We start from the raw sequence: 12,500 nt of genomic DNA on the forward strand, positions 1-12,500 counted from the left end.
TAACCTGAAACCCACCTGGATAAGAACATTGCTGAGTCTCTTCATCAAAGATCAGCGCCGCAGGGCAGGTGAAGATCGGGAAGTTCCAGTTGAGACCGTCCCAAATGCAGTAGTAGTAGCTGTTGCAGAAGAGTGGGTGGCGCCGGTACTTGTTGTCATGGTAGCACATCAGAGTGAAGGGAGGGGGCCGCGGAATACCAGGGGTACCTGGAGTTCCGGAAGTGCCAGGGGTTCCGGGAGTACCAGGGGTTCCAGAAGTACCTGGGATTGCAGGGGTTCCGGGAGTACCTGGGATTGCAGGGGTTCCAGGAGTTCCGGGAGTACCAGGGGTTCCAGAAGTACCAGGTGTTCCGGAGATACCAGGGGTTCCACCACTAACTTCTGATCCTGGGACATCTGTACCTGGCGTTCCGGTTCCAGGAGTACCAGAGGTTCCAGGAGTACCAGGGACTCCAGGGGTTCCAGGAGTGCCTGGGATGGCTGGGGTTCCAGGAGTGCCAGGGGTTCCAGGAGTGCCTGGGATGGCTGGGGTTCCAGGAGTACCTGGGATGGCTGGGGTTCCAGGAGTACCAGGGGTTCCAGGAGTTCCAGGAGTGCCTGGGATGGCAGGGGTTCCAGGAGTGCCTGGGATGGCTGGGGTTCCAGGAGTGCCAGGGGTTCCAGGAGTGCCTGGGATGGCTGGGGTTCCAGGAGTACCTGGGATGGCAGGGGTTCCAGGAGTGCCAGGGACGGCAGGGGTTCCGGGATAACCTGGGATTGCAGGGATTCCAGCAGTTCCAGGAGTACCAGGAACGGCAGGGGTTCCAGGAGTACCAGGAGTGCCAGGGACGGTAGGGGTTCCGGGATAACCTGGAATTGCAGGGGTTCCAGGAGTACCAGCGGTTCCAGGAGTACCAGGAGTACCAGGGACGGCAGAGGTTCCACCACTAACTTCGGTTCCTGGTACATTTGCACCACCAGGGAGAACAGTACCAGGAGTACTAGGGGTTCCAGGGGTACCAGGGGTTCCAGGGGTACCAGGAGTACCAGGAACGACAGGAGTTCCAGGAGTACCTGGGATTGCAGGGGTTCCTGAAGTGCCAGGGGTTCCAGGAGTGCCAGGGGTTCCAGGAGTACCTGGGATTGCAGGGGTTCCTGAAGTGCCAGGGGTTCCAGGAGTACCTGGGGTTCCAGGAGTACCTGGGATTGCAGGGGTTCCTGAAGTGCCAGGGGTTCCAGGAGTACCTGGGATTGCAGGGGTTCCTGAAGTGCCAGGGGTTCCAGGAGTACCAGGGGTTCCAGGAGTGCCAGGGGTTCCAGGAGTACCTGGGATTGCAGGGGTTCCTGAAGTGCCAGGGGTTCCAGGAGTGCCAGGGGTTCCAGGAGTACCTGGGATTGCAGGGGTTCCTGAAGTGCCAGGGGTTCCAGGAGTACCTGGGATTGCAGGGGTTCCTGAAGTGCCAGGGGTTCCAGGAGTGCCAGGGGTTCCAGGAGTACCTGGGATTGCAGGGGTTCCTGAAGTGCCAGGGGTTCCAGGAGTACCTGGGATTGCAGGGGTTCCTGAAGTGCCAGGGGTTCCAGGAGTACCTGGGATTGCAGGGGTTCCTGAAGTGCCAGGGGTTCCAGGAGTACCTGAGATTGCAGGGGTTCCAGATGTACCAGGGGTTCCAGGAGTACCAGGGGTTCCAGGAGTACCAGGGGTTCCAGGAGTGCCAGGGGTTCCAGGAGTACCTGGGATTGCAGGGGTTCCTGAAGTGCCAGGGGTTCCAGGAGTACCTGGGGTTCCAGGAGTACCTGGGATTGCAGGGGTTCCTGAAGTGCCAGGGGTTCCAGGAGTACCTGGGATTGCAGGGGTTCCTGAAGTGCCAGGGGTTCCAGGAGTACCTGGGATTGCAGGGGTTCCTGAAGTGCCAGGGGTTCCAGGAGTACCTGGGATTGCAGGGGTTCCTGAAGTGCCAGGGGTTCCAGGAGTACCAGGGACGTCAGGGGTTCCAGGAGTACCTGGGATGGCAGGGGTTCCTGGAGTACCAGGTGTTCCAGGAGTACCAGGGTATACACCACTAACTTCAGTTCCTGGAACATTACCAGGAGTACCAGGAGTTCCAGGAGTACCTGGGGTTCCAGGAGTACCTGGGATTGCTGGTGTTCCAGGAGTACCAGGGGTTCCAGGAGTACCAGGTGTTCCAGGAGTACCTGGGATGGCAGGGGTTCCAGGAGTGCCTGGGATGTCAGGGGTTCCAGGAGTACCAGGGACGGCAGGGGTTCCGGAGGTACCGGGGGTTCCAGGAATACCAGGTGTTCCAGGAGTACCTGGGATTGCAGGGGTCCCAGGAGTACCAGGGGTTCCAGGAGTACCAGGGGTTCCAGAGACGGTAGGAGTTTCAGGAGTACCAGGGACAACAGGGGTTCCAGGAGTACCAGGGGTTCCAGGAGTACTAGGGGTTCCAGGAGTACCAGTGGTTCCTGGAGTACCTGGGATGACAGGGGTTCCAGGGGTACCTGGGATTGTAGGGGTTCCTGGAGTGCCAGGGGTTCCAGGAGTACCAGGGGTTCCAGGAGTACCAGGGATGGCAGAGGTTCCAGGAATACCAGAGGATACACCACTAACCTCGGTCCCTGGAACATTTGCACCACTAGGGGGAACAGTACCAGGAGTACCAGGTGTTCCAGGGGTACCTGGGATTGCAGGGATTCCTGAAGTGCCAGGGGTTCCAGGAGTACCTGGGACTACAGGTGTTCCAGGAGTACCAGGGGTTCCAGGAGTACCTGGAACTGCAGGGATTCCAGCAATACCAGAGGTTCCAGGAGTACTAGGGGTTCCAGGAGTACCTGGGACTACAGGGGTTCCAGGAGTACCAGGGGTTCCTGGAGTACCAGGGATGGCAGGGGTTCCAGAAGTACCAGGGACTGTAGGGGTTCCAAGATTGCCTGGGGTTCCAGAAGTACCAGGGGTTCCAGGAGTACCTGGAATTGCAGGGGTTCCAGGAGTTCCAGGTGTGCCAGGGACGGCAGGAGTTCCAGGAGTGCCTGGGACGGCAGGAGTTCCAGGAGTGCCAGGGACGGCAGGAGTTCCAGGAGTGCCAGGGACGGCAGGAGTTCCAGGAGTGCCAGGCGTTCCAGGAGTTCCAGGAGTGCCAGGGACGACAGGAGTTCCAGGAGTACCAGGGACGGCAGGAGTTCCAGGGACGGCAGGGGTTCCAGGAGTGCCAGGGACGGCAGGAGTTCCAGGAGTGCCAGGGGTTCCAGGAGTACCAGGGGTTCCAGGAGTACCCGGAGTTCCAGGAGTGCCAGGGACGGCAGGAGTTCCTGGAGTGCCAGGGGTTCCAGGAGTACCAGGGGTTCCAGGGGTACCGGAAGTACCAGGAACGGCAGGAGTACCTGGGATGGCCGGAATTCCAGGAGTGCCAGGGGTTCCAGGCGTACCTGGGATTGCAGGGGTTCCAGGAGTACCAGGGGTTCCACCACTAACTTCTGTTCCTGGGACATCTGTACCTGTAGGAGTAACGGGAATTCCAGGTGTACCAGGGACAGCAGGCGTTCCAGGAGTACCAGGAACAGCAGGAGTTCCAGGAGTGCCGGTGGTTCCAGGAGTACCAGGGGTTCCAGGAGTTCCAGGAGTACCTGGGACGTCAGGGATTCCAGGAGTACCAGGAGTGCCAGGGGTTCCAGGAGTACCTGGGACGGCAGGAGTTCCAGGGGTTCCAGGAGTACCTGGAATGGCAGGGGTTCCGGGAGTGCCAGGGGTTCCAGGAGTACCTGGGGTTGTAGTGGTTCCAGGGGTTCCAGGAGTACCAGGGACACCAGGGGTGCCAGGAGTACCAGGGACGGCAGGGGTTCCGGGATAACCTGGAATTGCAGGTGTTCCAGGAGTACCAGGGAGGTCAGGGGTTCCAGGAGTACCAGGGATTGCAGGAATACCAGATGTTCCAGGTGTACCAGGGACGCCAGGGGTTCCAGACGTACCTGGGACGGCAGGAGTTCCAGGGGTTCCAGGAGTACCTGAGATTGCAGGAGTTCCAGGAGTGCCAGGGGTTCCAGGAGTACCTGGGATTGCAGGGGTTCCAGAAGTACCAGGAGTTCCAGGAGTACCTGGGATTGCAGGGGTTCCAGGAGTACCAGGAGTTCCAGGAGTACCAGGGGTTCCAGGAGTACCAGGGGTTCCAGGAGTGCCAGGGGTTCCGGGAGTACCTGGGATTGCAGGGATTCCAGAAGTACCAGGAGTTCCAGGAGTACCTGGGATTGCAGGGGTTCCAGGAGTGCCAGGGGTTCCAGGAGTACCAGGAGTTCCAGGAGTACCTGGGATCGCAGGAGTTCCAGGAGTACCAGGGGTTCCAGGAGTACCAGGGGTTCCAGGAGTGTCAGGGGTTCCAGGAGTACCTGGGATAGCAGGGGTTCCAGGAGTACCTGGGATTGCAGGAGTTCCAGGAGTGCCAGGGGTTCCAGGAGTACCTGGGATTGCAGGAGTTCCAGGAGTGCCAGGGGTTCCAGGAGTACCTGGGATTGCAGGGGTTCCAGGAGTGCCAGGGGTTCCAGGTGTACCTGGGATTGCAGGAGTTCCAGGAGTACCAGGGGTTCCAGGAGTACCAGGGGTTCCAGGAGTACTAGGGGTTCCAGGAGTACCTGGAATAGCAGGGGTTCCAGGAGTACCTGGGATTGCAGGGGTTCCAGGAGTTCCAGGAGTACCAGGGGTTCCAGGAGTACCAGGGGTTCCAGGAGTACCTGGAATAGCAGGGGTTCCAGGAGTACCTGGGATTGCAGGGGTTCCAGGAGTACCAGGGGTTCCAGGAGTACCTGGGGTTCCAGGAGTACCTGGGATTGCAGGAGTTCCAGGAGTGCCAGGGGTTCCAGGAGTACCTGGGATTGCAGGAGTTCCAGGAGTACCTGGGATTGCAGGGGTTCCAGGAGTACCTGGGATTGCAGGAGTTCCAGGAGTACCAGGGGTTCCAGGAGTACCTGGGATTGCAGGAGTTCCAGGGGTTCCAGGAGTACCTGGAATGGCAGGGATTCCAGGAGTGCCAGGGGTTCCAGGAGTACCTGGGATTGCAGGGGTTCCAGGAGTACCTGGGATTGCAGGAGTTCCAGGAGTACCAGGGGTCCCAGGAGTACCAGGGGTTCCAGGAGTACCACTAACTTCGGTTCCTGGAACATTTCCAGTTCCTCCAACTCCTCCAGTTCCTCCTACTCCAGTCCCTCCTACTCCTGTTCCTCCTACTCCTCCAGTCCCTCCAACTCCTCCAGTCCCTCCTACTCCTCCAGTCCCTCCCACTCCAGTTCCTCCTACTCCAGTCCCTCCAACTCCTCCAGTCCCTCCTACTCCTCCAGTACCTCCCACTCCAGTTCCTCCTACTCCTCCAGTCCCTCCCACTCCTCCAGTTCCTCCAGTCCCTCCAACTCCTCCAGTTCCTCCTACTCCACCAGTCCCTCCAACTCCAGTTCCTCCTACTCCTCCTATTCCTCCAGTCCCTCCCACTCCTCCAGTCCCTCCTACTCCTCCAGTTCCTCCAACTCCAGTTCCTCCCACTCCTCCAGTCCCTCCAACTCCAGTTCCTCCTACTCCTCCTATTCCTCCAGTCCCTCCCACTCCTCCAGTCCCTCCTACTCCTCCAGTTCCTCCAACTCCAGTTCCTCCCACTCCTCCAGTTCCTCCAACTCCAGTTCCTCCTACTCCTCCAGTTCCTCCAACTCCTCCTATTCCTCCAGTCCCTCCCACTCCAGTTCCTCCAACTCCTCCAGTTCCTCCCACTCCTCCAGTCCCTCCTACTCCTCCAGTCCCTCCCACTCCAGTTCCTCCAACGCCTCCAGTCCCTCCTACTCCTCCAGTTCCTCCAACGCCTCCAGTTCCTCCTACTCCTCCAGTTCCTCCAACGCCTCCAGTCCCTCCAACGCCTCCAGTTCCTCCTCCTCCTCCAGTCCCTCCTACTCCTCCAGTCCCTCCAACGCCTCCAGTTCCTCCTACTCCTCCAGTTCCTCCAACGCCTCCAGTCCCTCCAACGCCTCCAGTTCCTCCTCCTCCTCCAGTCCCTCCTACTCCTCCAGACCCTCCAACGCCTCCAGTTCCTCCTCCTCCTCCTCCCATTCCCCCCATGCTTCCTCCTTCATCCACACCAGGAGGTTCAGGTAACGGCAGGTTTCCAGCAACGCCAGAGCATTCGGGAGGGTTCTTCACGGCCGCGGGGTGGTTGCAAATGTCGAGATCGTCGTCAAAGACCGTTCCGTAAGGACAGTTGAACCGGAAGACTGAGAATCGCGTCCCGGTTCCCGACCAGTCCACACACCGGTAGAAATCCGTGCACGAACCGGGTTGGGGAAAGAAGCCCTGTGCTGTGCATTTGGGAGCCAGCAGGCGGTAGAGTTGCTCGCCCTCCGCTGTCCTTATGGAGTTGATGGAACCGACGCCAGATGTGGTTCTCCATCTTCTCGTCATTTTCGCTGCGCGTGACTGGGGTTTCAGTCTTGGTTCGTCCACACTCCGTGCTGTAAGGTATAATGCGTGTGACAAATAGGTAGGAAGTGGTTAGTATTGTTGAGAAGATTTGTGATAGAGATAACTCTCGTTTTTATTCTTCGACAGGGTGGGAAGGAGAGAGAGAGAGAGAGAGAGAGAGAGAAAGAGAGAGAGAGAGAAGAAGGGGGAAGAGGAAGAGAGAGGGAAAGAAAGAAGGTAAAGAAGGGAGAGAGTAAAAAAGAGAAAAAGGAAAGAATAAGACACGGAAAATCGTTTATGGCACAATGTAGGATACTTTAAAACTACTTTTGTCCCCGGAGAATACCAAAGAATTATTATTGTATTCAGTAATACAAACTTTGACTTTTTGTGATAAGGGATAAAAGCGGGAACGCAACAAAATAGTCTGAAAAGGGGAAAAAATCAAATCATGACAATAACTTGTCGCTTGCTATGCTAATGGAGTCACATTACTCAATTACAAATTAACGTAATAGCTTTATGGTTGCAATGACAGAAATGCTGCAATATTTTAGTGACGATATATTCTTAATGATAGCACCTTCTACATATCTTGAAGCATATCTTCTACATATGATAACAGGGCGTATTTAATAATAACATCTTCTAAATGACAGGTTAATAATATCACACGTCTTACCATAGACGGCTGTGACGAGACCAATCAACACCAGAGCCTTCAGGCCCGACATCTTAGCCCAAGCTAGTTTCCTGTAAAGAAAGAAAAAAAAGTATTAATAACAGTTTTATATCACATGTCAATGGACTAAGAGAATTAAGATCAGGATAAAAATGATGATAACTAGATATTGAAATGAAGAATCATTGGAAGCAGAAAACGAGATCGATCAATAGAAAATGGGATATTTTTTTTCTTTAAAGACTAATACCATATGATTAATACTAAAGAGCCGTTAATTGCTTATACGGAATTTATAAAAAGAAAGGCAAGCATGTCAGACAAGGATAACTATAAGAAAACGATAATGTGGAGAATGGACTCACTGTCTGTTTACACGGAACGCTCAATTTTTTTTTTTTTTTTTCTTCCCTATCTTCCTTCATAAATGACAGACACATGGATGTAGGATAAATTACATTGATTTGCCTATTACATATATCCCAATATATAAGCTGTCGCGTTCCATTTCTTTCTTTGTTCTGTCTATACTAACAGATGTACAGAGATATATTTCAATTATATTCCAATCCCAGTTTCTGCCCTTCGTCCTGCATGACCCACTGGCCCACCATACGGTTCTCCAAGGATGAAGAGGTACGATAATTTTTCTTCTCACGATGATCGTCCGGCCGCGACTAATTATCGTCTGGGTCGTCCTATAATAATCGTGCTTTGTGTGATGTGAGAAGGGTTGTTGTTCTTTTCTTTTATTTTTTGTCACGGAGACCGGTGAAGATCTTATTGACGCTAATTAGCGTTCTCAGACATGCGCTGATAATCGTTTAAATGACTTTACTACGTGACGGTAGTGTGGTGACGATCCGGAGGTGTGTGTTGGGTCTGAATTTTTTAGCGTATCTATTTTATGGATTTGGTGAATTAATTGGAATAATTGCTTACTTGTTAGGGATCTGCATTCATACACGGAAAAATTACGTTTAATAATATCGATGTAAAAACGAAAATAACCTGCTTTGGGTCCCGAAAATGTTAAGCTATTTTGGCGGTTTAATTTCTTGTCGGAAAGAAACTGTTCGGTCAATTAATTACGAAACTAAAATAAAACGTTCATCTTAAGGCTACACTCAGTGGATTTCCAATTACATTCTCGCCTCTTTGAGCACAAATAGAGAGACGTCTCGGTCACAGGCGTCGTGCATATAAGGCGGGGAAGGATAGAGAGCGTTAGTATAAAGATATAAATTTAACCGTTATTTGTTTCTGAAAAAATCCACTATCAGTGATATGGTATACAAATTTATAATTGTATTATCTTTCGGTTTATAAGATAAATGGCGTATATCATCGAAAAAGGGACAATATTGCAAAATAGAATCACAAATTACAGTTGTTATTTCATATATGGAGTGTGATTATCTGTGTTCTCAAATTGTCTTTAATTGATAATGAATATTTCAATAGATTCATGGTGTTACGTTCTGCTTTCACTAGGAATGTGTCTATCATAATATACTTCTGATATTGCTGTTATTGTTATGATGGTCATAATGAAGATGATAATGTTAACGATTATAAGAAATATCAGTAGAAACACTGCTAGAAAACAGTTATCATAAGGGTATCAATAACTGCAACGATAATGATAAAAGCAACAAAAATCAACATTGATGATAATCATGGTGATAATAATAGTAGTAGTAATAACGATAAGAATATCATTAACAACAATGATAATAATGATAGCAACGATAATATTGATGATGATGATAATGATAATGACGACTTAATGACAAATACTGCAATATCACACTTCACAAGAACCGCAATTTCAAAATGTCTTCCCAAAACATCGATAACATCATTATCGACATCAATCATGTTTCAAAGTTTCAGGCGATCGCAACATGAAAATAAATTGCAGTTCAACCACATCCGCATTTTAGCGCCCCCTCCCCCTCCCCCTCTCCCTCGTTTAACCCCTCCCCCGTCCCCCCCTCCTTCTCCCCTTACCTACTCTCTTCCCCCGCCCCCCTTATCCTTTCTCTGTCCTTTCTATTTTCTTTTCGATGTTCTGTTCTTTCTGTTTTCTTTTTCGTGTTCTTGATCTGATGTTTTATTGTTGTTGTTTTTCGCTGCGTCTCATTCTTACTTGTTAGTTTTCCCCTTCTCTCTTTCTCTCTTTCTCTTCCATACGTAGAGTCGTTATATATTTTCTGCCATTCTCCTCAAATTCTCTCACCTATTCGCAAGACATCGGAACAGACAGACAAACCTACAGACAAACAGCCAAACAGAGAGACAGACGAATAGACAAACTATCACCCTTTCCATTCTTCCCATTCGTAATTTTTCTCTTCCTACCTCTTAGTCGTGAGTTCTTCATGATTTTCTCCCGTTCCGCCAACCGCTCATCTTCGCCTTCTCCTTCCTCCATCTTCCATTCCCATCTCCCCTCCCCCATCCCTCTCCCCCCCTCCTTCTAAATAACATCCCCCACCCCCTCCCCCCCTCCCCCCATCTAAATAACATCCCCTGCCCCCCCCCCCCTCCCTCTCGTTGAACACCTGCATGTCCACAGAATTCCTCGTTGAACACGCATTCGCAACGCTTTATTTCTTTTTATCATAAGCATTCTTTTAATACGCATACTTTTTTCTTTTCTTTTTTTACTTTCCTTTTGTTCAACTTCCATTCTTTGAACACGCTATTTCCACTCCTTTATTCTTGTTCTTCTTCAACCATTCTTCTAACACGTATTCCCAGGCATTTCTTTTTAACTTCGTCCCTTCGTGTTGTCATAACTATTCGTGCTCTTGCCTTTTGAGCACGTAGGCAATTTTGGGGCTTATGTTTACACGGTCTTAAGGGTGATAATGGCGTCTTTCTGTGAAGAGAAGGGTGGAGTCATCGACACTAACTAGAGCTTTTCCGCTTTGGGAGTTAGCAACGGTTCCGCGTGTCTGTCTGTCCTGTTGTCTTTCTGTCTGTCTGTCTGTCCTGTTGTCTTTCTGCCTGTCTGTCTGACCTGATGTCTTTCTGTCTGTTTGTCTGTCTTGTCGACTGTCCGTTTGTCTGTCTTGTCGACTGTCCGTTTGTCTATCTGTCTTTTTGTTTTATTGGTTTATGTGTCTACTCTGTTATCTGTCTGTTCCATTGCCCGTTTGTCTGTCTGTCCTCCATCAGTATGTTTCTTTGTCTGTCTCGTTGCCTGCTTGTTTATCTCTCTGCTTATCTGTCTTGGTGTCTGTCGTTATATTTGTCTATCCACTTTTCTGTCCCATTATCTCTCTCTCTCTTCCTCTCCTTCGTTCCTCTCCTTTAAAGAGTAGGAGAGGGGGAGGGCAGACGAATGCGACCAGAAGAATTAAAAACATTTTATAAAAATCCGTAAACAAGTAAAATGCCTCAATGAAATTCATAAAACTGATGCACTCGAAGATATGTTGAGCTAAAACAAGACAAAAAATATAGATTGGAATCTTCTAGCAGTGAGGGGGATATTATCTAATTTGCCGGATTCTCTCTCTCTCTTTCCTTTCCTTTTCTCTCTCTCTCCCTCCTTCTCTCTCTATCTCTCTCTCTCCCTCCCTCCCTCTTTCTCTCCCTTTCCCCCCTCTCTCTCCCTCTTTCTCTTTCTCTCTCTCACTCTCTCTCTGTTAAACGAAATAATCAAAATCTCTGTTGATTTTACGACCGCCTGTTACATCGAGTCAACGCAAGAAATATTACCGTAACGACACCGCATTTGAGACTCGTAAACATCTCGGAGAAAGATTATTTCTGTTTATATTTTCTTTCTTTTTATTCCATTTCTTAGTTATTTTTTTCCTTTGACTTTTCTTGTTTCTTCTTCGTCTATCTTATTCCTTGTTTTTTTTCTCCCTTTCGTTTTATCTTTTCTTCTTTCTTTTTTCCTTGATTCGTTCATCTTTTATTTTTTCTTCTACTTACAATATGTCTTTTTTATCTTATTTTATTTTCGTTCACTTTCTTCCATTCATCATCTTTCCCTTTCCCTTTCGTCTTTTTTTTTAGCTTTCGGTTTTCATTCTTTTTTTTTTCTTACATTCTCACGAAAAATTATCCTCAAATATCACGTCCTTTTGCGGTCGTTGTCTTTTCTTACGAAGAAAACAGCCTTTTTTGATGTTTTCGTGATTTTTCTTTAAGTTTCACTTTTTAGATTTAAGTTAGATACTATTCGACTTTTAGATTATTTATGTATTTTTAGTTTTACGATGAGTTCTATTCGTTTTTTTTTTTTTTTTTTTAATCGATCATACCTTTTTTATTATTACATTTTCTCTCATTTATTCACTACCTCCTGAATCTTTTCTCAGCCGCCAATAAATTTACTTTTGTGTCCATGCCATTTTACGCTCCAATGATTTTTGCATCACTAATGGAATGATTGCACAATTATATAAAAAAAACAGATATATATTTCTTGATCATAACGGTCTCAGGGAAAGGGTTAATAGGTATTTATTTTTTATTCATTTATTTATTTGATTTCACTTCTATTTTTTCTTTTGTCCCACACTCTTTCTCCTTTTCTGCTTCTTTTCCTTCTCCTTCTCCTCCTTTTCCTGCCCAGCCCACCCCTATTCTTCTCCCTCCCCCTCCTCCATCTTCCTTCCCTTTGGCAACAACCCTTTCATAGGCCTAAAACAGTTCATGGTCAAGGTCAGGGCATTATAAGGTAACTGTTATTTAATGTTTGTTTTTTGCCTAACCTTTTTTTTGTTCTTCCTTCCTACCTGCCTGCCTTAAGCCCCTCCCCCTTCAAACTCTCTATCTCTTTCTGTTACCCATTCCCTCTTCTCCTTATATTCCTCTCTCTCTCTCTTCTCTCATACGTATTTCTCGTTTTTTCCCCTTTCGCTATCTATCAATACCCATATTTCTTACTATCTGTTTCTCCAAGTAACCAACCCACGATCTTTCCCTCTTTTCTTTTCCTCAGCGGACGATCGCCTAGTCAACGAAATATCGTCAAACGTCGACTTTCGATAACGATCGCGCATCGCACGCTGTCTCCACAATAGCCTAACAGCCTCGTTAAGCTCATCGAGTGTAATTGCTAGTTCTGCTTCGTGAGCTCTTGTGATAGCAAGATTAATAGCGAAATTGATAGTTAATTGCAAGATTGTCTGTTTTAGTCCGATATTGCCGTAAGCATCGCTGTATTAGGTGATGGAGGGTTGGATTTTGATAGGGTTAATTTTTTTTTCTTGCGTAGATGAGAGTCGGTGAGTGAAAATAAGGAATTTAGGGATTAATGGGGGATGGGACAGGGAAAGAAAGAGGGGTGGGGAGACAGAGAGAGAGAGACAAGAGAGGTGAAATGGAAACGTAAGGATAGTAATGATGATGATAATAATAATAATGATAATAATAATAAAATCCATA

General features: G+C 48.9%; 1 protein-coding gene across 3 annotated transcripts in view; it reads right to left on the reverse strand.

Annotated features, from left to right (window-relative positions):
* LOC122247287 (uncharacterized) overlaps nucleotides 1–12,500 on the reverse strand; it is a 43,511-nt gene that overhangs the window by 2,341 nt on the left and 28,670 nt on the right. The window contains exons 2-4 of one of the 3 annotated variants that reach the window (XM_086547601.1): nucleotides 7,086–7,156; nucleotides 2,542–6,453; nucleotides 16–2,172 (exon numbers count right to left, since the gene is read on the reverse strand). In XM_086547601.1, coding sequence (XP_086403727.1) covers nucleotides 16–2,172; nucleotides 2,542–6,453; nucleotides 7,086–7,137 — 6,121 coding nt within the window. In that variant the 5' untranslated portion in view covers nucleotides 7,138–7,156. Of the gene's footprint in view, nucleotides 1–15; nucleotides 6,454–7,085; nucleotides 7,157–12,500 lie in introns of all 3 variants that reach the window. The other 2 variants (XM_086547600.1, XM_086547599.1) reach the window with 2 other exon arrangements.

This window comes from Penaeus japonicus, unplaced genomic scaffold (genome assembly GCF_977035675.1).
Source record: "Penaeus japonicus unplaced genomic scaffold, GWHDUDI00000001_assembly GWHDUDI00000019, whole genome shotgun sequence".
Classification (NCBI taxonomy): Eukaryota; Metazoa; Arthropoda; class Malacostraca; order Decapoda; family Penaeidae; genus Penaeus; species Penaeus japonicus.